This window comes from Oryzias latipes, chromosome 11 (genome assembly GCF_053564925.1).
Source record: "Oryzias latipes strain Hd-rR chromosome 11, Olatipes_Hd-rR_3.1".
NCBI lineage: Eukaryota > Metazoa > Chordata > Actinopteri > Beloniformes > Adrianichthyidae > Oryzias > Oryzias latipes.
The window spans coordinates 9,438,805-9,461,577 of record NC_136247.1 but is presented as its reverse complement, the minus strand read 5'-3'; the positions used below and the strand labels follow the sequence as shown (position 1 = coordinate 9,461,577).

Below are 22,773 nucleotides of genomic sequence, written 5' to 3'. Positions count from 1 at the left end.
TGCCGTTTATTTCTCCATAGAAGTCAATAGCATTTATAGCTTCTTAGAGCCAATTGTTAACTTCCTCTTAGGAACGCAAGGAGGAGGGGTTTCCTCAAACTAATTTTTATACAGATTTAGCCTTATCTTTTCATTTTATATATATTTTCAAAGTCCTCATGTCTGCGGAGACAAACCATCGACTTTGGTCAGATAGGAAATATTTGAGTTATAATGTTTCTGAAGTTTTTCTCTTAAATTGTTTTTGGCTGGATAATTAAAAACCTCCAGGAAAATCTAAATTGTCTTTTTCTAGCTGACTTTGTATTTATTCAGCTAAACTCTACTGAATCTGTATTGAATTAAAAAAAAATCAAAACAGTTTTTTTCTCTTTAGAAAAATATTTTCTCAAAACCTTTCTGATGGGTTTAAATGTGGACGTGCAGACACCGGCGTGCTGTAGACACGCCCCCTCAGTGAGGACGAGGCTCCACAGCTCATCCAACCTGATGAGTGACTGAAGGAGAAGAAGCACCACAGGGGAAGGAAGAGTCTGGAAATCTGTGTCACTTTTTATTGAGGGATGGGGGATCAGTGGTACAAAAAAAGGACAAGAGAAACAGACTGATGTGAGGGTGGTGGTCGCAGCGCCGTCACTTGGCGCCCACGGTGAGCTTCTCCATGTCATGGATGCCGTCCTTGTCAATCAAACGGACGTTAAAGGAGTGCAGGTTCAGGATGAAGCGTTTGTTCAGCTGCAGGAAGAGGATGATGAGGAGGAGGATGTCATTGTTCAATGTGAAAGCAGGAACCCAACAAAAGCTGAAATTATTCTCCCTGTAGATGTATTTTGGGCTCCTATGATCATTGATGTCTGTCCTCATTTCTCCCTCTGGTTCCTAAGAGAAAGACTCACCTCCTCAACGCACTTTCTCAGAATGTTCATGGCCTCTTCACGGGTCAAATCTGCATAAAAATAAAATAAAATCACGTCTGTAACCGACTTAAGTGACAGTGATGAAGGAAAGGAAGAACCAGGAGAGGCGGAGGACCTGGTTTGTAATCCCGGTCCAGGATGGACAGAGTGAGGAAGGCTCCATAGCCGTGGGCAGCGAAGGGCGCCTTGGCCAGAGAGGACAGGTAGTCCATGTAGAAGAGGCCGGGTCCGTCTGCGTCATCGTAGCCTGCCAGCAGCAGATTCACATGGTATGGCGTCTGCGCAAAAGCAATATATGGCAAGCCCAAAGGGTCAGTATCACACACATCACCATCAAATGCATACTGTAACCCTGAGGGTCAGACATTCCATAGATGTAGTAGTAATAGTGCTGCACCTGTTCAAAATGATCTATTTTCTTTTATAAATACTTGACTGCAATTTATTTCCTTAGCTAAAAATGTTGTGCTTTTAAATTAAAATTCTTAGTTAGCCCTTTTGGAATTATTGAAACTTCTCAAACAGTTTGATTTTGAGAAGGCGCGTCTCCCTTTAGTGAAATGAGTTGAAATGAAAGAACTTTGTTTTTAACAATAGATGTTAATGCGCTCCAATTCCAAGTCTTCCAGAAAAACACATTACCTTTATTATACATTGACGTGTGGGAAACAATTTAAAAAAAGGATTTCCTTTTGCTCAATTGTTTTGGTGCCTTAGATTTACCGTCAAAGATGTTGCCACATGTTAACAGAGGGGAGTTTTGTATCAACACAAATGTCAGCAGCCTTTGATTTCATTGTTTTTGCTGCATGTGTTCCAGTTTGGCACTCACCTTTTTACCCCCCCCCCCCACCCCCCCTTCATCTTTTTGCTTTTGAGCATTCTTCCTTTTGTTTAAGTAAACCTAGAAACGGACAGTAGCAGTTCCGATTTTTGATCCTCTCGACTTGCCATACAACACGTACCACAAGTAAGCAAGTTTGCCTTTCACTAACGGTTGAAGCTCTAAAAAAAAGTGAGAAAAGAAAGAAAAATTTGATAAAAACTTCAGCAAAACTTAACATCTGTGCTTGTGAAAATGCTAAATGCAGTTAAATTATAATAAGTTTAGAGGTTAAAGGGAAAAAAATTATTTAGGTATTTAGGTTTGCATGTTTAAGTATTTTTTTTTTCAAATAGCTTAAACTATAAGATATTCCTCTGATGTAATACTAAACTAAAAATTGCTTCACCTAGTAAGAATGAAAATGTCATAAATTTGTTTTCAAACAATATCCAGACGGCTTAGAGGATGCTGAATTCATATCGATGTGGTTCATATTTAGACAGCTGTTCAATGTGGGCGGGGCTTCGTCACAGAGACGAGGAAGAGTTAATAGTAAAAGAAATATTCAACGCCTGTCATACGGAGACCGATGACGGGGCTCTTTGTTGTTTTCTTACTTTTCTTTGATGCTTTATGGCACAGAAGCTACCCCCCCCCACTTGAAAAGTGCAACTCTTTCCTCCTCTGTTCGTTCGTTGTACACAAACGTCTCATTATCAGCTTTGATATTCAGCTTAGCCAAGTGACGTACAACGAGGCAACTTCAACGCAACACCAGCAACAGAGAAGGGGGGGTTTAAAAGGGCGTCTAGGACAGAGGAGAGGGTGAGACAGGGAGGGAGGGGTGTCACTGATAGTGTGACATCTGCTGGGAGTCAGCACCCCTGTCGCTCCTTCATCGCTCCCTCCCTCTTCAACCCTTCCTCCTCCTCCTCTCTCTGCCCTGGAGAAACGCCAGGGCTCATTAAAACTTCTAAAGTCGCCCCTCTTTAACCCCCGCCACCCCCCCCCCCCTTTTGAATTATATCTTTCACACTCGCAGCCTCCTTCTCCCTCCCTTTGTGCAGTCGTCGTCATTTTGTGGCTTAAATTTCTTCGAGTAAGGACGCAGGAATAAAATGTAAAAAAAGCCGGGGTTTGAAAGCTGTAACACCAGGTGAGCTGTGAGGAGCGACCAACTGCTCGCCGCTCACAGGTGCGCGGCGGCGCAGCTCCCTGCGGAGCGCTTGTTTCGGCGCGCGTGAGAAACAGGCTGTTTGTGAGAGTGTCAGATGAATATCTTAATGCGAGCGCCAACTCCTCTGTGAGCCGGCAAACACCCCAGCGGCACCAGCCGCCCCCACCCCCGGCAGCTGTCTCACTGGTTACACTAACAACAACGTGGACCTGGCATGAAAATAACCTCGGAGAGTCACCTCAGAAGGAACCTTGTTAACCTGCCACCTGCACTCACACCCACCTCCTACCCCCCACCGCCTACAGCAGTGGCTCCTGCTCACGGTCGGGGCTGACAAAAGCCTCACCTGCGCTCACAAACCCCATGAACGGCTGCTTTTGAGGAGCGGATGCGACAGAACTGAAACGTCCCTGAACACTGAATGCAACATTCAGGTCACGGCTTCTAAGGCGCCAGCGTGGTTAAACAGAGTGAAAACACGAGCCCGAGAGGACGGCAAATGGCATTAGGACCGCGTGACAAATCGAAAATCTATCACAATCACGGTATCAACCTGAGCGATACGTACATTGCAGAAGACGGCCTAAACTGCCATAAATGGTTCCCTTAAATCTTTAAATTATACATTTACATTTATGTTTCAAGGCAGCCTGAAGTTTTTAACAAATCAAATAGATCTTTACATGTTTGACCAATTGCACGGGCCTCTTCATATCGCTGACCAATCGCCCTTTTGTATTAGATGCCCAACTCCTATGGAATTGTGGGTCATTTGGAGTAGAATTTCAGTTTTGTTTTATTTAAGTAAAACGGTTGCAGTGAAACGGAAACGATGTTTTAGTTGTTTTGATCACTAAATTGCACATCGCAAGTAACTCTTCAATCTTTAGTGCAATGAATGTAATTCTTTAAAGTGTGGATGCCATGCTTTGAACAACTTTGTCAAATAAAAAAGCCCTTTAAACGCTGATTCTATTGATACCAATAGTTTGCGTCGAAAAAAATCCGAAGCATATGAATAATAGACATCTTTCGAAGGAATCAGAGATTTGGATCTGCCGCTAGAGCGCAGGCTGGAAGTGAACCCGATATGACCTGTGACGTCATGAAAGGCGTTGACTTTCGCAGTTCCGCTTCGGACAGCATGTAAACAAAACAGGTAGTCTTCGTTTCTCTCGTGTTTAAATCTGTTAATCATCAACATGCCAAGTCTTTGTGTGGCAGCTGGATGTAGCAATACATCTAGTGAAAGTGTATCTGTGTATAAAATTCCCAAAACAAGAAACGCTGCTGAAAAGGGGAAAGTTCAAGAAGGTGGACGGCGAAGGATTTTTCCCTCCAGATCTGCAGGAGAGAAGTCTGCGTTTTCGAAGGGACAAAAACCGGGACACAAACGAAGAATTTTGAACGGAGAGTTGGGAGGAGGATCTTGGCTTCTGAGTCGAGGAAAGGCGGGTGAGCTGGAAGCGAGCGAGCCGTTTTCTGGGTCGGAGAGGACGGCGCTGGAGTCGGGAGCTGAGGCTGCTAAGCTAGTGTGCATCACGATGGATCACATTGAGGCGAAGTAGTCGTGTTTTCTGTTGTCCTTGGATCCAACTGGAGTATTTCAACGCACTCAATGTTTTGCAAGAGAAGCAACAGGCCTGCAACGTTTTTTTTCTTTTGCTTTTGAGGTGCCGGTACCGTGAGTAAACTGAACTGTGTGTGTGTGTGAGCGCGCGCGAGCACGAGAAAAGGTTTCAAACGGGTTCAAACGGGTAAAACTGTTAATGTTCCACAGTTGTTAATGATATACAGTGACTTTGTTAACTAAAGAGTAGTACCATCTGGGAAACTTTTATTTTGTGACATTTATTTTGTAAATTGGGTTGAAAACCAGTGTTTACCTTTGTTTAGATTAGGCCAAAAGGGGACATTTTGAGTATATTTTAGGGTAAGTGGAGTAATTTAATTTTATACATTTTTTAGACTTACTGGAGTCTAGCCGAATCTTCATGCTGGCTATCGTCATCGGCATGATCACTAGACCTACTACTTTCTGCTATATCCTCCTCACTTTTGCAAAAGGTTTCGAATCGATACGGTTGCAAAAGTGACTCATCATCATGATAATCTCCGCAACTTTCCTCTTCATCTTTCTGTTCATCTGATGATAAATCGCTAATAGAGACGGTAGCATCACTCTGTGCTTCGCTATCGGTGCTAGCCATGTTGTCTGCCTTGTCTTCCTTTCGTTACGTCACAAACAGGGCGGCGCGAATTCGGCGGAATGCGTGAAGCCGGCGGCCGTCCTCGTTGTTTATATTGCGTTTTTCGCTATTTATTCTTTTTCGAAAAATATTAAAAACAATCGCAACATGAAATAGAAACTATTTACTATATTTTGGCTTATTAAAATAGGCCATGTCACCCACACTTTAACGTATTTGAAGCTCGGAATAGCAGCTTTGCCATGATATGCAACACTTTACAGGGGTAAAGTGTTTTCGCAATCGCTACTCTAATTTGCGCCCATGTACAAAAATTTACCAAAAAGCGTTGCATACATCAAAATCTGTTGGAATTACATTAATTGTGTGAACGGTTGAAGAGTTACGGTAGTTCACTGGTTCACTGTGTGCTTTAGTTGCTGGCAACAGATTTGGTGTTCAAAAAGTAAAAAGCTAAAAGTGGAAGACAAATGTAAAAAAAATAGTAAGTCCCAAAGAGCTTAACATCGTTTTCTGTTTGCTTTACGTTGACAAGTGTCAAGGCTTTGAAATACATTGCGAGTTAGCACAGTGAACAATCAGGCCAGATCTGGAGTTAAGCTAATTCTCAGAAACCCAGCCTCATCCCGACTCGTCTAAACTCGTCTAAGCACAAGATCGCAGACGTCGCGCTGGACAGCGATCATCAAACACTCAGTGCAAGCGCACAATAAAAACATTTCAGTCAGAATACTTTCTTTTGCCATTAAAGTCCTTAAACTCATTAAATGTAGCACATAAAAGCAAAGAAGAGTAAATCTCACCATCAAATGGACTCCGCCCACTGCAAGATATTACCATAGTAACCGTTAAATGGCAAATCGAACTTCCCCCCTTCGTTAAATGAGTTGAGTTTTTCATGTGCTGATTGAAAGTTCACCGACATCTTCATAAATCGATCTGTGGAGTGACTTTCCAACCAGGACATTAAAGCCTAGGATATTTTAGCATCACTTAAACGGTTTCAAAATAAAAGTCTAAAAGGTTTTGGGGTATAAAGGTGGGTGCGATCAATTTAAAACAATTTAACGTTGTGTATTCCTGTGTGAAGGCTGGATTGCTTTATGTGTCACATCTTGCGTATCTATAAGTGTATAAATTCAATATTTATATATTTCATTTATATATATAATTTTATATTCAGTTAATGTGTTTTAATATATTTCACAGTAAGCATTTTTCTAATATTCAGTTTTTAAACAGATAATTTGTTTGTTTCCTCCTAAGCTGTAAATAAAATCACAAACATTGTGTTTCGTAGCAACATTGCTGCTGGAACAGATCACTTGTCAATAGCTGTTTCCTCAGCTTTAGTCTGGATCTGAACGGGTTCTGGAGCCAGTCAACGACACCGAATCTCAACTGCGACACAAATCATGATCTGGATGCGAATTCTGAATCTTCCACCGTCTCCCGGCATTTTTCTCCAGTCTGCGTATTAATTATTGTACGTGTGTGCAATCCTCACTAATTATTTGTGCGCGTTGAGCGGCTCTGCCAGAAGATACCTGCCAGACCCTCAGTGTGCAGCAGAGAGAGGCTGTTAGGTTTCTCCTCACGTGCACGCTCATTTACCCACATGCACGGCGAAAAATCCACACGAACATAAGCTCATCCTCTGGCTGAGGCAGCTGAGTGAGTGTACGCGGGACTCCCGGGGTTTGTGGGGTTGTTTTGCATGTGAGCACGGCATGGCTGCAAAGAACTACAACTCCCAGAGGTCTGCAGTCGCAGGGGGACAACATTGGCGACCACACACACTTGAACACACAAACCAGCATCAGCAGTACCTTGACTTTTATCAGAGTTTCAGAGAACTTCTCTTTTTCAGTTGTCTTTTAAAATATAAAACAAAAGCATTGAAATTTCTATAAAAAGGAAACGTTTAAAAAACCTCATCATTTTGATGTTAGAAAGCTGTTTTTCTATGTTCCATGTTTGAAATTCCACGCGTTTTTCATGAAAAGCTGTTTGTACACCGCAGTGAATTGCAGCCGCGCTCCGGAGGTTGGTGGAGAGCGGGCATAGCTGCGGGACAGTGTGGGATGAGGAGCGCGGACGGCTGCGTCTCCTCCGGCACTCCTGAGGACGCCATATCGCGGAAATCCGAGCCGATCACCGTGAGGCAGGAAAAATAACGGCTGAGTTTGAATATCAATGATCCCCTCCTCAGTCTGTTCAACCTTGACTGAACAAACCCAACCTGCTCCTGAAGTCCCTGCGGTGTGCACGCCAACTCCCACTCACACTTCAGTCTGTGCGCTGTTGTGTTCTGCCACCCCACCCCCGGAGGCCCCCCCACCCCCTCCACTCGGTGTGTCCCACATTCCCTCCTCTGCCACACTAATTGTTTTTCGTAATTATTTTCACCCTTTGTTATTGTGACAGGCGGCGGCTGCGCAGCTCCAAATGAATCGCAGCCGCCAATCCGACATACGAGTGGCAACAGGAGAACACGGATCAAGATCTGGACGCTCCTTCCGTCTCGCATCGCAACAAATCAACAGCTCATTGATGACGCTTCTAAAATCTGAGAAAATTAGCTAAAATAAAAAAAACAAAGAATTTCCTGTGAAATGATGCAAAAATCCACAATATCTTCACTAAAAGGTACTTTTGGCAATAAATTAGCAAAACAAAAAGCTGAAAAGTAAATCATTGAAACAAATTAAGGCAAAAAGCTGAAGGTTGATCTGCTGTAATTGGTAGAAAAACATCCTCCGGACATCCAAAATTACTGTCAAACATATGCAGACTGCTACCAACGTCCATTATTTCATCATCTTAGGCACATTTTTTCTGGGTTAAGTTTCACCTTTGAGATTCCACAAAAACCAATTCAGCACAAAAAAAGGGAAAAATACAGATTTAGATAAAAACTATATCTGCTCAAAACATAAATGTATAAGAAAGAAATACCCGTAGAGGCTGCATAATCAATAAAAAAAAACAGATTTGCAGATATAAATACTAACCTCCCCATACAATTATTTACTAAAATGAAGAAAAAAATTCCCTAAACAATGAAAAACGCACTAAAAATGTTAACATAGTTCTTAAAAATAAAAAGGGGAAATAGTGAAGAAGCTGAATAAATTACACTGGTTTTAGAAACCAGTGGCACAAGGACAGCACTGAGTAGCTATAAAGATTTGTCCAAATTGTTAAACTAAAATGGTATTGGTTTCTAGACCTGAGGGTTTCCTTACACTGGAAACAGAATCGAGGAGGAAAAACGTTCAAAGCTCATCTGACAAAACCTTTTCTGGATGAGAGACTAAATCGGACTCGCTGAGGTTTTGGTGATTAAGAGTGCAGAACACCACATGATGGTTTTTATGTTTCACAGCGCAAATCAGTTTCTGTGGATTTTAGCGATGCAGACATTTCTGGATTCACAAGCAACGTATGTGACTTCAAAGCTGTGATTCATTATTGTAAACTTCAGGAGGGACCTCCATTATTTAGCGTTTAATGCTTTGGTTGATTTTTCTGCTGTATATCTTAATTACCAGGTGCGTTCAGACATTCTGGAAACATTCTTTTTATACATCTGTAGCTCATCTTCATTTGCCACAGATGTAGATGTTCTCCTAAAAATGTATTTTTTAGAACCTGACTTGGGAAATGTGACACAGTGTGTGAATTTTTTTTTTAATCTACAGGATAAAAATCTTCTTTTTGGTAGATTTCTGTCTGAAATCTATCCGAACTTCAATATTTTGAAGAAACTTTGAAACTGGATGAGTTCAGACGCTCGATGACTTTGACAGGAATTAGCTACTGATTTTTATCGGCACTTTTCCTGAAGCAATATGAGATTGCTGTTCCTAGAGGATGGATGTAATTTATTCAGAGGAGAAATTAAACTGTTCACACAGTCGCTTTTCCTGGATGAACACGGGGAAAAGCTGCAGACGTTAACGTGAGGGTCAAAGACGGGGGAGAACGCCACAAGTGTGGCAGATGTTCAAATGGGTTCCTTTTGACAGTGCAGTTCAGTCCACATGAGCAGGAAAGGGTCACTTAGGCAGGATTACACAAATTATGTTTTAGATTAGATGTGAATAGATGAATTCCTCACAAGCTGCAACAGAAGACACAAACACTTGCAATCTTGACACACTTTTAACCACCACCAATCAATGTAGTTTTCCTATTTTATATATATATATATATATATATATATATATATATATATATATATATATATATATAGTAGCTATATGTGTTTTTCTGACAAAATTGTATCCTGTTGTTCTGTTAGATCTCATAATAAAACCCCTACATGTTTCTTTTTGTTAATTTTTACAATCATTTTTGGAATTACATGCTTTCAAATTGATTTTTTTTTTTTTTTAATTTTAGTAAGAACACATCTTTTTGTGAGTGTTAGAGATGCTATTGGGTAAGACATCCGTCCATGGGGCCCTAATACGTTTCCCTAACAAAGTTAATTCAAGCAACACCCCTGAAAACGAGTACAAAATTCAAAATGTTTCTCTAGTGTTCAGTTTCAGGAAATGTTTATCTTTAAATGCTAAAAGTGTATTTTGCTCTCATGCATGGTTACCCTGCTCCGTAGGTAGTCTGCCAAGTTCTTCCGTGTGAAGTTTGCTGCTGCAGATGGACTCAGTTCGTAACCTTTAGGGGAGAAAAAGTTTCATCAATGACTTGTTCTGATCCCCTGATGAACCACAGACAGCTGCTCTGTGTAGTTTCCATCCTACCGTTCCTCATTTTGTAGAGCTGGACATTCTTCTGGATGTACTCAGCAAACTGCACCGTGTCTCCTGCTTCTCCCACGCACAACAGCAGGATCTTCTCGCTCAGTTTGAACATTTTATCATAATCTGGTGGATCAAAAAAAAAAACACCTTAGAACTTTCACTTTCACAGTTAGCCTGCATGAGGCTGCATAATCTGCTAATTTTAGAACAAAACCAATTATACAGAAAAACACCAAAAACTCAAATCGGGAGCAAAACTGCACCGATTTTTAAGCAAATATCCGCAAAAATAATTTAAATCGAACGCAGATTAGTTTCATTGGTTCGATTATTTGATATAGTGTGGCCAAGTATAAGAAACCAACAACAAATTAACTGTAAATTCGGAAATAAAAGCTTGATTTAACCAGATAAAATCTCAAAACGCTTTGAACTTTACCCCCCTAAATCTAAAATAAAAATCGGCGGAGCGGCTAATGCTACAGCTAACGACGAGCTACTTTACCGTGTTTCATTTGGATTATGCTGCTGGCGGCCACATTATCGGCGGCGACGAGAACAAAATCTGGTCCCTGGATTCCGATTAAATATTCCATCGTGAAAAACGCGAATAAACAAAAAAATGTAAGAATAATTCGAGGAAGCAGCCGCGGACAGCCGGGTCTGCTCAGAATATTACACAGCAAAAGTTCAGCTAGCTGCCTGTCGCATACTGGTGACGTCAAACCGCGCGACTTGGGCGGGCGATTTGAAACGCGGGAGTGTTTTTGTTGTGTGTCACCGAGCGGAGGGCGTCCGTCATCGGGGGAATTTTGAGGTTACAGCCAAGCTGTGTTGACCATGAAGGAAGGGGAGACTCACAGCGTGATGGTGGAGTCCAACCGACACATAGACCCGCCGCGGAGGCGTTCGCCGCGGCTAAGTTCTACCCTGCAACCGCCGGGGAAGATTGACACAAACATGGCCGCGCTGGAGGCCGTCCCGGTGAAACGGTCCATCACTCTAAGGAAAATAGCTCCGAGAAAAACCGTTACCTCCGCGGAGCAGGACAAGGAGAACACACCACGGCGAACGAGCAACAGACTAGGGCAGAAAAAAGAGGTGTCCACTCCTGACTTGGTCCCAGACCGCAGGGCCTCCGCCATCTCTTCGGCTAAGAAGAAGAAACAGGCCTCGATGCCGTCCCCGATCTTGCCTTCCTCCCCGCCGACCTCAAACCCCGCAGAAAAGCCGCCAGCGACCCCGGAGGACGCAGAATGGGCGCGAAAGGTGCGCCGCTCCTACAGCAGACTGAGCGACAAGTCCCTCCACAGCCCGGACTCTCGCGATACTTTGTTCGGCTTCCAGCATCTGCAGACACCGGAGGTGAACCGGGCGGCAGGGCAGTCCAGGAGCGCTCTGGAGCTTTCCTCCATTTCTGCCCTGAACTCTTTCACGTCTCTGCTCGATACCGACGCCGGCGGTGCGGCCGAACCGGACCCGAACATCCCTGGAGTGGCTGTGGTGAAGGAGAGGAAGAGGAGGCGGAAGAAGGTGGCGCCGATCGACGGCGTGGAGCTGGACGTTCTGGTCGCCCAGATGAACGCGGAGTTCCAGGAGGCGGAGGAGTTTGAGCTGGTGGTGGAGTAGAAACTGGCTCTACTCAAGCCCAGGGGAAGCTTCTCAAGGACTGTGATAAAAATAATTCAAGAAAATGTTAAAAATGTCCAGATATTTTTATTCCTTCACTTGGTGTGAAATAGTTTTTAAATACATTTTCAGTATCACATTTGCTAGTCGTTTGTAACTTCAGTTTTTTTGGTTTATTTAAACCGGACTTTATCCTTTGGCAGAATTTAAGTGCTAAAACCGTTTACTGAGGAGCATTTCCCCAAGAATTACGTTTGGAGCTAAAAGGCTTTTATTCTGAAATGAAGCTTGAAAGCTTTTATGCAAAAGTCTGGAGATAAAAAGCTTTGAGTCGTAAAATTGGTGCTGAACAGCTCTTACTTTGAAGTTTGAAGATAAAAAGCTTTTATTCTGACGATTGGACTTTAGAAACATTTATCCTAAAGGTTTTGACTGGAGACGCTTTTATTCTGCAGTTTGGATTCTCTTTTTTTTTTAACTTTCCCAAATGTTTTTAGAGAAAAATAAAGTACATGGCATCTGTAACCAGCACTTTTTCCTCTTTAATTTTGTTTTTTCTTTCTAGTTTAAGAGAAATCCATTTAAGGTTGTTTATATCTTATATGTGTCTTTTAAATACATTTCTTCTGTTCTGTGTATTTGAATAAAAGCAAACATCTTTTTTTAAACATACACTTTATTTTGTTTACCCTTATTTGTACAGTTAAAGAGTTTTAAATTATATTAAACAACAATTTTTTAGAACTTTGCAGTGAAATATCAACTAGCTGCAGAAGGAGATGACACAGGAAATATGAACAAATAAACTATAACATAGCTAAAGAATTCAACTGAAAAGCCTTGAATGGCCTTTCATCAGATCCTGTCTCAAACTGTTTTTGTGAAGCTCTGAAATTGATCAGTACTGTAAATATCCTACTCTATGTTTAATTTAACCTTATGGCAATCAGAGCGAGCATGAAAACCCGTTTTCTAACTGTACATATGACAAAAAAAAAACTTTGAATCCTTTCAATTAAAAAAACTGAGGGTGAAAGGTCAAAAGCAACTGTAACCCTATAACCAATCAAAATCGTTTTTTTGCATAATATCCAACTAAATTATACAGTTTTGCTTATAGCAGCAAAAGTCTAGAATCAGGACTTTTATTTCAAGCGAAAAAATAAAACCAAATGCATCAAATGAATTTAGATGTACAGTCACAAAATGATCAGATGATAAAGAAATATGTAAATCTTACTAAGAGAAAATTAAGATAAACACGTAAATGCTCACACAGAAAAAAATGCTTTTTTTCATCTGCTCCTGTTTACAAAGAAAAAATCTGGATTGGAGTTTTCAGGTGACGCAAAGACTGATGGTTTTTGGGGGTTTTTCAGGCAGCTTTTAAAATTTTGAGCCCTGAAAGTCACAAACACGAAGTGACAAAATATAGTAAAAATCACAAGTGATTGACAGATCTATCAAATATTTTGAACAAACGTTTCTCTTTTCATCAATTCCCGGCTTTTATCATCTGCTGTTTGTGACTTTCAGACACTTGAAGACCGTCCAGTTCCCACACCGCTGTGGTTGCAGAGGTGCTGCTGGGACGGCTCAGCCGGTCGAATCAATGAGAACAAAACTGTTGACTGGAAACTGAATCAGGTCAAAACACCAGAGTGTCACTGTTCCATGAGTTTGTGTCTTTTTGTGTGTACAGGCTTCACAAAGCATTCTAACTAGCCCCCGCTCTCTCCAGCGATGACAAACTGCTGACTTAATGAGAGTGCAGAAGTTTTTTCCTCCCTCTTAGGTCTCTGAGGAGAGCAGGGTGTCATCCAGACTAACAAGACTCATCTCACTAACCGAAGCTCCTCGGATCAGCTGTCAAGGTGTGAAATGCCTGCTTTTTAATGACGTGTTAATAGCTTCGCAGCGGGATTGATGTCAAATCCATCAAAACCGAGCTGTTGCCGACATGTCAATCGCTGAAGCCAGCTCTTCCTTGCCGTGTTGCACTTGTCCGGCCTTCGCTTCGGCGTTTCTGATGTAGTATGATGCCGTTTGCGGGTCACGAACTCTAGGTCTCACCTAGAGTGTCACCTTTGACACGAACTTCAACCCAACAACAATCTTGACAAGGTCTCCAGGAACAATTAAAAATATACAGGAATTTGACTCCCCGCCTGCGAACTTGACTTTACAATCATTTTTTAGCTTTGACACTCTAAGTGAAGCATCGATAGGAGCAGATGCCCAGACCATAATAGAGCCTCCTCCGTGTTTCACAGTAGAGTCAGTCTTCAGAACAACAAGAAGATGTTTCCAGTTTTGTGTCACCTGTCCAAAGAAATTCTCCTGGGTACATACTGACTTATAGATATGCATTGTGGAAAAATATACCGTAATTTATTTTTCCAATAGTTGTGCTCTTTTTGGTAATTTCCACAAACCCCACTTTGGATCAAACAACTCCCAATGATCTGATTCAACACTGATGAACTTTGACCTTAGAATGAATCTGTAAGGGCTTTGATGGTCATTCTAAACCTTCTGGTTTTTGTCCGGATTTTTTTCCTCAGTTTCCTCTTGCAATCCTGTTCGTGGAGTTTATCTTCACCCCCGTGGACCCCAGCCTTCTGAATAATCTGAGCAGCTGCAGTCACAGCAACCTCAAGTTGTTTGTGTAGATGTTCACACAGTCTTTACCTTTAACATCTTTGGTGACGTATCACAAACTGAATCACAAACCACTAAGAGGAGCTGGCTGCAAACATCAACGGCCAGAATGAGAAGTTCTCAACTGGAACTGGAAGTCACTCCATATTGCTCAAAAAAACCTTTACTTTAACTGGCGACCCTAACAGTAATTGAGTTTCCATTACCTATGAGATTGCGCAAACTGGAATTGGGATAGTAATTTTGCCTAAGTGAAACTGTGGAGATAATTCAGTCTCAATAATCAGAAATGCACACAAAGTGTTTCACAAATACGTATTTATGCAAACATGTAATATGAATTCACAAATCCAAATGAAGTGTTTCACGAATACACACAAACCATTTCACAAACATAATTTTGAGGTACACTTGTAATATAAACTCACAGATCATACGAATTACAGAATGTGCATTTATGAATGTGAGAGAAATGTGTGAAATGGTGAATATTGAGACTCTTCTAACGTGCCAGGTCAACAAATGTCATCATTGGCTAATGAATCTATATATACATGACACACATTTAAAAAAAAAGGGTTTTGAGCTTGGAGGCGTATTGGTATTTGAGGCGTATCGAAACGGACATATTTTGCAAAACTGCAATGGAAACACTTCTTTCAGATTCACATGACCACAGGTAGCCAGTTTGTAGACATTGATGGCAATCTGCTTCTGCACAGTTGGCGCCACCAGAGATCCCACAGAATCACACTGCTCTCCAAAAGTTGAATTGTTGGATCCACAGCTCCTCTGTAAAATCACCAACCAACATTTCCCAAAATCCCTCCTCTCGTAGCCGCTCCCAGGTGTTAGGAGCTTGGTGCTCCACGGCCTAAATAAGACACCAATGTCTCCTTTGATAGATGATGAGGATGAGGAGGATGATGATGATGATGAGTGCTAGTGCTGTGGCAGAAATTAGAATGCTGTAGATCAAAGTATTGTTCACATCCGTTTTCATGTTTTTGAATGATTTATCTCGTTAGTTGGTTTGTGTTTACTCACATAGTTGATTTAATCACAGTGTAATTGCAAAATTTTGCTTTTTTTAAACATTTCTAGAATTTCAATAAAGTTTTGTAAATTCTGTAATGGAAATGCAGCTAGATTATTACTTTTCCTGTTTTAATCTTTAAAAAAATGGTTCAATTCTTAAATACTTTTTTTAGGTTAGGGAAAGTTATATAAGTTTTGTCTGGTGATGTTGGATGTCTGCAGGTCCAGACCGCTGATCTCCTGGAGATGTTAACAATAGATGAGTCTTCTTCCACAATGCTCCAGATTAGCCTGGATTACCCTCTGGGCCAAACTTGGTCAGTTTAAAAAAATATATTTTTATTTTATTTTATTTTTTTGTTTTTTTCCCTTTTTCCCCGTTTTTTGTTTTTGCTGCTGCTAATTGCTGCGACCCAAAATGAACACACAAAAAGAGAAAACATTCCAAATTAACTTTAAAAGCCCAAAAGAAAAATTCTTGGGTTTTCCAGCCATAGAAACAATTTAGATTTCTTTACATTTGATGTGAAACTAGTAACAGTTGTCAGCTAAACTCCTGTCCCATGTCTGGACTTCATTCTGAGAGATGACCCATCTCCTGGATTAGGTCTATAGGCCAAGTGTGAACCAGAACCGGGCCTCCAAACCCCAGTCTGCACCTGTCGGGTTTGAGTGGCACCTTGCCGGTTTGTGCTGGTGTTTACCCGCCTTCAGAGCGTCTAACATCACAGCCCCGGAGCTGCTGTGAGCACATGAGGAGCGAGCGTCAGCGCCATAATAACAACAAGCAGCGCTAGGAACTTGCGGTAAATAAAGCCCGCAGTCTGTACCTGCTCTTCGTCAGTGGGAGCTGTTTACCTCCGCGCGCTTGGGTTGGGTAAGGAGGGGGTGACGGTTTGAGTGACGGTAAATCCACAGTTTGTTCACACATTTCAGGCCGTGTTTACCTCCTCAGGTGCCATTTCATGCCCCCCCCCCCCCCCTACACCTGCCCCGGTTTCTTTCCTGCACAGGCGGCTGCCTTTTGTGTATTTTTAACGAGACGTTCACTGAACATTTTTTGGAGCTGCTGCTGTTAATTTACGGCTCACAGTGTTCCTGTTTTTTTTTTTATTAATTTATTCTCATATTCATGTATTTCTACCCCCCCCCCCCCCCCCACCACCACCACCACCAAATCTGCCCGTCCTCACCCCTCGCACCCCCTGCATTCCTCTCTCGGCAGTTGTCGCTGGTTCAGCTTGACTGCTTCGTTAGGGCTCATCATTTGCATTCAGATTAATTATCTAATTACTGACAAATGTCCGGCGGCCAGCCCGCACTCGGGTTCGTCAGCTCTCAGCCTGTAATTATTTTAATCATTTACTTTCATCTGGAGCGTTCCTGCCACACTCCTGTGTTTAGAGGCCATTCTTAATTACCCTGCCAAGACACTCTTTCATGAGGAGGAGGAGGAGGAGGAGGAGGAAGAGTTTGTGTGTGAAAGAGGAGAAGGACCAACGGGGACACAATCCAGAGGCTGATGGCACACAGGAAGCTCCTCTCTTTTTCTAACCCCCCCCCCCCCCAAATACACCCCACCCCCACCCCCATTATACTTCCCCTCTTTTCCCCCTTTATCGCAGGCACACACAGGAATCGCCTGTGGGCTTCAGCGCTCCGACTGCTAATACACTTAACCGTGCACGCTCACACACACACACAGACACACACACACATACATCTCTCCATTATCTCCCTTTAAAAAAAAAATCTATACTCATCTGAGTGTGTCAGTTTGCGTCTCCACATCTTTCCCTCCATTATCCCAACAACATCCCTCAATCATCTCGCCGTCATTCCTAAAACAGCCCCCTGTTATACAGCGAGGCAAAAAGGTATCTGTCAATCACAGGTTCTGCAAGTTGATGAGATGAGAGAGGTCTGTAATGTTCATCATAGATTCACTCTAACTGTGAGACAGAACGTACAAAAGGAATCCAGGGAAATCAGTGTAACGGGGCCGTAAATAAGTATTTGGTCAATAACAAAAGTTTCTCTCAATGATTTGTAATGTAATTAGGGTTGCGGATGCCAAAGGTCAAAGGTTTCCTGTAGATTCTCCCCAGGCTTGCACTCTACCTGCTACTTTGGTCCATTCCCCTAAACAGATCCTCTCAAGAGCTGTGATCTCTTGGGGCTATAACTCAGATTTTCACCTCCCTCCACAGGTTATCTATTGGACTGGGTTCCGGAGACTGGCTCGGATGCTCCAGAACCTTTTGATGCTTTTATGTAGACTTTCCTCTGTTGCCCGGGCGATGTGTCGTCATACTGGAAGATACAGGCATGTTTCATCCTCAATGCTCTGACTAATGGATGGAAATTTCAACCCCAAATCCCCCCAAACCTGACCTCCGTTATTGTTAACTCTTTAACACAGAAGCTTTAGGAACAGTGCTGACATTCTTTTGACTCTCGTAAGTCTTCAACTGACGTGATTAACGTAATTCCAGCTGATTCTTTTGCAAAAGAGCTGCTTTGCACCGATATGCAACAGACTACATTAGTAGTCTGTTGCATATCGGTGCACAGCTGACATAAAAAAGCCGCTTTTCTTCGTGTAAGTAGGGGTGGGATTATATACATTTGCTTCTTCCCACTCCTTTTCAAGCAATAAATCAAACTATACTTGATTTTAGTTAATAATTTCTATATTATTTAATCTAATGTGAACTAAGTGTGTCTCGTGTGAATAACTGCAAAATCTCTATTTATGATTATGAAACAAAATTATTTTCCTTTTATATTCATGTTTATTTTTCTTTGTTGATGTTTTTTTTTATCAATGTGTTTCATTATTTCTGCAATCAGTTTGATATATTTGAGGAATGTTGTTGTATTGTTTACAAGCAATGCTTGTAATAAACCAATAAATCAAATCAAACCAGAATGAGCTGATTGACATTGATGGTGTCAACAGCGTAAAGGCCTGTTCACACCGGGGAGAATTTCGCCGGCGATTTTCGCCGACGTTTAACGCCTCGTGACTAAACAAAGGGCCCCAATGAGAGTGTGCACACCGACGCGAAAAAACGCCAGGCGTTAAAGCGTCAAAAAAAAAAAACGCCTCGGGTTCGTTTTTTTTTTTCGACGCGTCGCGTCGAAATCTACTCGACCAATGAGAACGGCGCTTTTGCTCACGTGTCTGGAGCTTCTGAAGTTACAGTAAAACACAACTTGGGGGCGCTCAAACACAAAACTGCCTTGCTGAGCACACATACCAGCGAAGAAGATAGACGCCAAGTAGCGTCTACACTGCCGCGAAGCAATAATGACGGACATTCTAAAATATCCCCGAACCAAGCACCAGTTGGAGCTACTGGTGCTTGAAATATTCATGTTTTCTTTGTTTGATTCTGACAAGCGTGTAAATACTTGCTCTCTTCTTCTGAGTGAAAAGCGACTTTAAGAAGCATAAAGTTGCGCAGCGCCACCTTGTGTACAGGAGTATTTCTGTTTTACATTAAGCGCCATCTAATGTCAGGGAATGAAATTGCATGTTCACTCCACTCATCGTCAGCGAAAATCGCCTGGGTGTGAACACAAAAAACGTGGCGAAAAACGCTGGCGAATAACGCCTGGCGAATATTCGTCCCGGTGTGTACGGGCCTTAAAGGCCCGTACACACCGGGACAAATTTCGCGTGCGATTTTCGCCGACGTTTAACGCCTCGTGACTAAACAAAGGGCACCAATGTGAGTGTGCACACCGACGCGAAAAAACGCCACGCGTCAAAGCGTAAAAAAAAACAAAAACGCCTCGGGTTCGTTTTTTTTTTTGACGCGTCGCGTCGAAATCTACTCGACCAATGAGAATGGCGCTTTTGCTCACGTGTCTGGAGCCTCTGAAGTTACAGTAAAACACCACTTGGGGGCGCTCAAACACAAAACTGCCTTGCTGAGCACACATACCAGCGAAGAAGATAGAAGCCGAGTTGCATCTACACAGCCGCGAAGAAATAATGACGGACATTCTAAAATATCCCCTTACCAAGCACCAGTTGGAGCTACTGGTGCTTGAAATATTCATGTTTTCTTTGTTTGATTCTGACAAGCGCGTAAATACCTGCTCTCTTCTTCTGAGTGAAAAGCGAATTTAAGAAGCGTTGCGCAGCGCCACCTTGTGTACAGGAGTATTTCTGTTTACATTAAGCACCATCTAATGTCAGGGAATGAAATTGCATGTTCGCTCGGCTCATCGTCAGCGAAAATCGCCTGGGTGTGAACATAAAAAACCTGGCGAAAAACGCTGGCGAATAACGCCTGGCGAATATTCGTCCTTTTGTGTACGGGCCTTAAGAGTTACGGCATGTCAAAGAGCGCGTGTCATTTAGGTGTCGCAGCGTCAAACGTGGCCCCAAATCATGACCCTGTGGTTCACTGAGGGTTTGGTGTTCATGGGATCCTATTTAGCAATAACTGCTCCAACAGTTGATCTCTTCACATCAAGCTGTTGGTTCTTTCAAGCCTTGCTCAAGATTACAGCCTTGGCCTTTGACAACTCTGGTTTTGGTCATGGTTGGAGAGGTTGTAACCTGTTCAAAGGTGTGGACAGGTGTCTTCTAAACAGATTGCCAGTTCAAATACCTGATATTACGACAGATGATAAGTGGAGGATAGAAGTAGCTATTTCAAGAGGAACTAACTGGTCTTGATTTTAGGAGCTAAATACTTATTTTCTGCTAAATTATTCAAATCAATTCATTTTAAAATGATTATTTCTTGGATTTATTTTTTACATTCTGTACAGACCAAACTCATCTTTTTAAGTGGAACAGCTTACAGAATCAATGATGGAAAATAACTTTTTTTTGCCTTTACCATCTGAGAATCATGGCACATCTCCACTTCACCATGCCCAGTTTCCTATCATCTCTCCATCGCTCATCATCTCTTCATCATCCCTCCATCATGTATTGATCATATTCCATCCTCTCTGATGCATTTCTTCACCATCTCTCTACCATCCCTCCATCTGGCATTGGCCATATTTTCATCATCCCTCCAACATTTTCAACATTTGTTTCACCCCAAAAACAACCCCAACACATCTTTCTGTCATCACATTGTCCTTAAACTCCTACAATATTTCAGTCCATGATCCACACCATCATTCCTCCATGTTTCCAACCCTTTCACTCGTATCTGTGCTTCCTCTTTCTGTCATTTATCCTGGTCTTTTTCTTCATGGAGGGTCACTGAGACTCCTCCGCTCCCTCAGTAATTGAGCTCTTGAATATTAAAGTCAGCAGGGATGAAAGTTTAATGAAAAGATGATTATCTACCACTTTATCGCCACTCATTCTTTCATCCTTGCTTTTCCCGTTCACTCGCTCTGAGAAGTTCCCTCCATCCTTGCATCCTTGCAGGAAGAGGAGCCATAATGTGCAGTCATGAAGGATGTGATGATGAATGTTAATGTCATTTAACGTCTACTTTAGGATTTTTTTTTTGTAGCTCTCCCGCTCAGTTTAAACACTTCAACCTTTAAAATGTCAAAATTTCCCATAGATTTCTCAATTGAACAGCCCAGATTTGATGCATAAAAATAAAAGTCTAAACATTTCTGCAGCCACCACAGGGTGGTGCCTAAAATCACTGACAGAAGGGTTTTCTTTGAAAATATTGACCATAAAAAGACCAAATTCAAAATAAAATGTATTGTGATTTTAAACAAAATGACACAACAAGTGAACCGTTTAACCCCTTTACTTGCTAACCTTCCTTCAAAATGAGCACACCTATAACAGTTTATATATTTTTTTGTGCATAACATTTTGGCTGGTGTAAAAAATGTTTTTATTTCGGCTCATTCAAGGATAAATCTTATTTTGTGTTTATTTGCAGCACGGAAACATTGTCGAAACACACAATCCAACAACGGCAACAGTACATTTTCTACTTTTCTTTGTGAGCTTCAGACATCTGTTCCCCAATTTTTACCAAAACTAATACATTTTTAAGCCCCATTTATCTTTTGTGAAGTGTCTCTTTTTCTTATTTAGAAAAACAAATTCACATATTACTGTACCACTAACAATCTTTTATTATAATAAGGAAACAAGATGTAAGGACCGGACTGAAATAAATTAACAACCACAGAAAATGAGTAAAAGCTTGTTAAAAAAAAAGCTTCAGGCAGTGTCACACAGCCATTACGTAGATTTTGTACATTTTCCATGTATGAAATTTGGTCTTTTTGTGATACATGCATGATAGATTTAAGTCATAAGTGTTTCTTGCGTTCTTCATTTGTCGATGTGCGCAGATGTCTGTCAAGGGGTTTCGGCCGATGGGTCTTTGCGTGAAATCCATTTTGAGCTGTTTAAAAGTTTTGGTCGGTTGAGAATTATGCAGTCTACGTGTATTTTACGCAGTTTATACACAATTGTTACGTAAATCTTACGCAATTGTGCGTGTTTTTTGGAAGATGGATATGTACATTTGTGGCTTTCCACGACTGTTCCAAGCATGTTTAATGGACTTTTAACGCAAGTACCACAGATGCATAACTTTTATGTCGCGTATATGGCGTACATATCACATTCAAATTATGTAATTGACGCACAAATCACTAAAATAATTGCATATAAACAGTCCAATAATCACGCACGATTCATGTTCTACGTTGATTTGCTGTACGTGTTCTTGTTTTGGGCTAAAATAGGTCGTTTATTTAGTAAAGAATCTGAATGGGGTTTGATTGACCATGTCTGTTCCACACAAAGTACTTTACCTCTGAAGATTTGGTGTTTTTGGACAGTTATCTGGTAGAAATAACAATTTTTGCATTGTGTAGTTGTGGTGCACAGTGATTTGTTGTCCAGCACTTTAAAAACCTGGATGACAGTTTCCTCTTGAGATGTCACCTTCCTGTTTCTTCACTTTCGGGGAGTCGAGTCCTGGATGGAGGGTAGGTTGGCACCAGTGATCCTATCTGTGGATTTGACTGTCCCCTGTTGTCTCTTCAAATGTGGAAGATGTTTAAACAGAACTTCCCGTTTTATTTTTTAAACTGAAATATTCTTTACTTTTTTGTTCAAAAGACGTACATGTTGAAACGACTTTCTCTGGTGAGTCGCTCATTCAAAATAGGCCAAAGTCTTTTGCTAGAAGATGAACCTCTGCATTTCATCTGATTCAGTGCGTGACCTTCTCAATCTGCTCCACAAAGAACTGGAGGATGGTCTTTGCTTTCTTTAACAGTGCGGATAAACAGTTGGCTGTTTGTTATTCATTCTCATCCTTCATAATGCGGAGGACATTAATCCCTCTTTCGCTGGGGGACGGTGTGGGAGCGCTGCGAGCTTTGTGTCGCTCTGACATGCAGCTCTGCAGCACTTTTGGGGGGATTATGTGAAGGAGCCACATGTAGCCTCGGGCCACCGTTTGGAGAGGCAACACGGTTTGGACTGTGGAGATTACAGACTGGGGTTTGGTGGTTGGGAGGCCACTTCCAGGAGATCTGGGAGATCTGAGTCTCCTCTGATGAGGAGGTGAAACAC

General features: G+C 41.8%; 2 protein-coding genes across 4 annotated transcripts; one reads left to right on the top strand and one right to left on the bottom strand.

Annotated features, from left to right (window-relative positions):
- Positions 1–540: 540 nt before the first annotated feature.
- psmb2 (proteasome 20S subunit beta 2) lies at positions 541–11,100 on the bottom strand. Of its 3 annotated transcripts, none has more exons than XM_011481130.3 (6): positions 10,934–11,100; positions 9,900–10,022; positions 9,743–9,813; positions 1,033–1,195; positions 897–946; positions 541–735 (listed from the first exon to the last, which is right to left on the bottom strand). In XM_011481130.3, exons 2-6 carry the CDS (start codon positions 10,009–10,011, stop codon positions 634–636), a joined length of 498 nt encoding a protein of 165 aa, XP_011479432.1. In that variant the 5' UTR covers positions 10,012–10,022; positions 10,934–11,100; the 3' UTR covers positions 541–633. The 3 variants fall into 3 exon arrangements, with proteins under 3 accessions (XP_011479432.1, XP_078810856.1, XP_004074194.1); XM_078954730.1 differs by lacking the exon at positions 10,934–11,100 and adding an exon at positions 10,761–10,900; XM_004074146.5 differs by lacking the exon at positions 10,934–11,100 and adding an exon at positions 10,405–10,610.
- Positions 10,740–12,200, top strand: cdca5 (cell division cycle associated 5). Its single transcript, XM_004074147.5, has one exon. It carries the CDS (start codon positions 10,740–10,742, stop codon positions 11,526–11,528), a length of 789 nt encoding a protein of 262 aa, XP_004074195.1. The 3' UTR covers positions 11,529–12,200.
- Positions 12,201–22,773: the final 10,573 nt, after the last annotated feature.

Coding starts and splice junctions, on each gene's coding strand:
- psmb2 (XM_004074146.5), bottom strand. CDS start 10,495: ATGGAATATTTAATCGGAATCCAGGGACCAGATTTTGTTCTCGTCGCC. Junction 10,023..10,404: donor CATAATCCAAATGAAACACG/GTAAAGTAGCTC, acceptor TTGATCCACCAG/ATTATGATAAAATGTTCAAA. Junction 1,196..9,742: donor CAGACTACCTACGGAGCAGG/GTAACCATGCAT, acceptor GCTTTTGCGCAG/ACGCCATACCATGTGAATCT.
- cdca5 (XM_004074147.5), top strand. CDS start 10,740: ATGAAGGAAGGGGAGACTCACAGCGTGATGGTGGAGTCCAACCGACAC.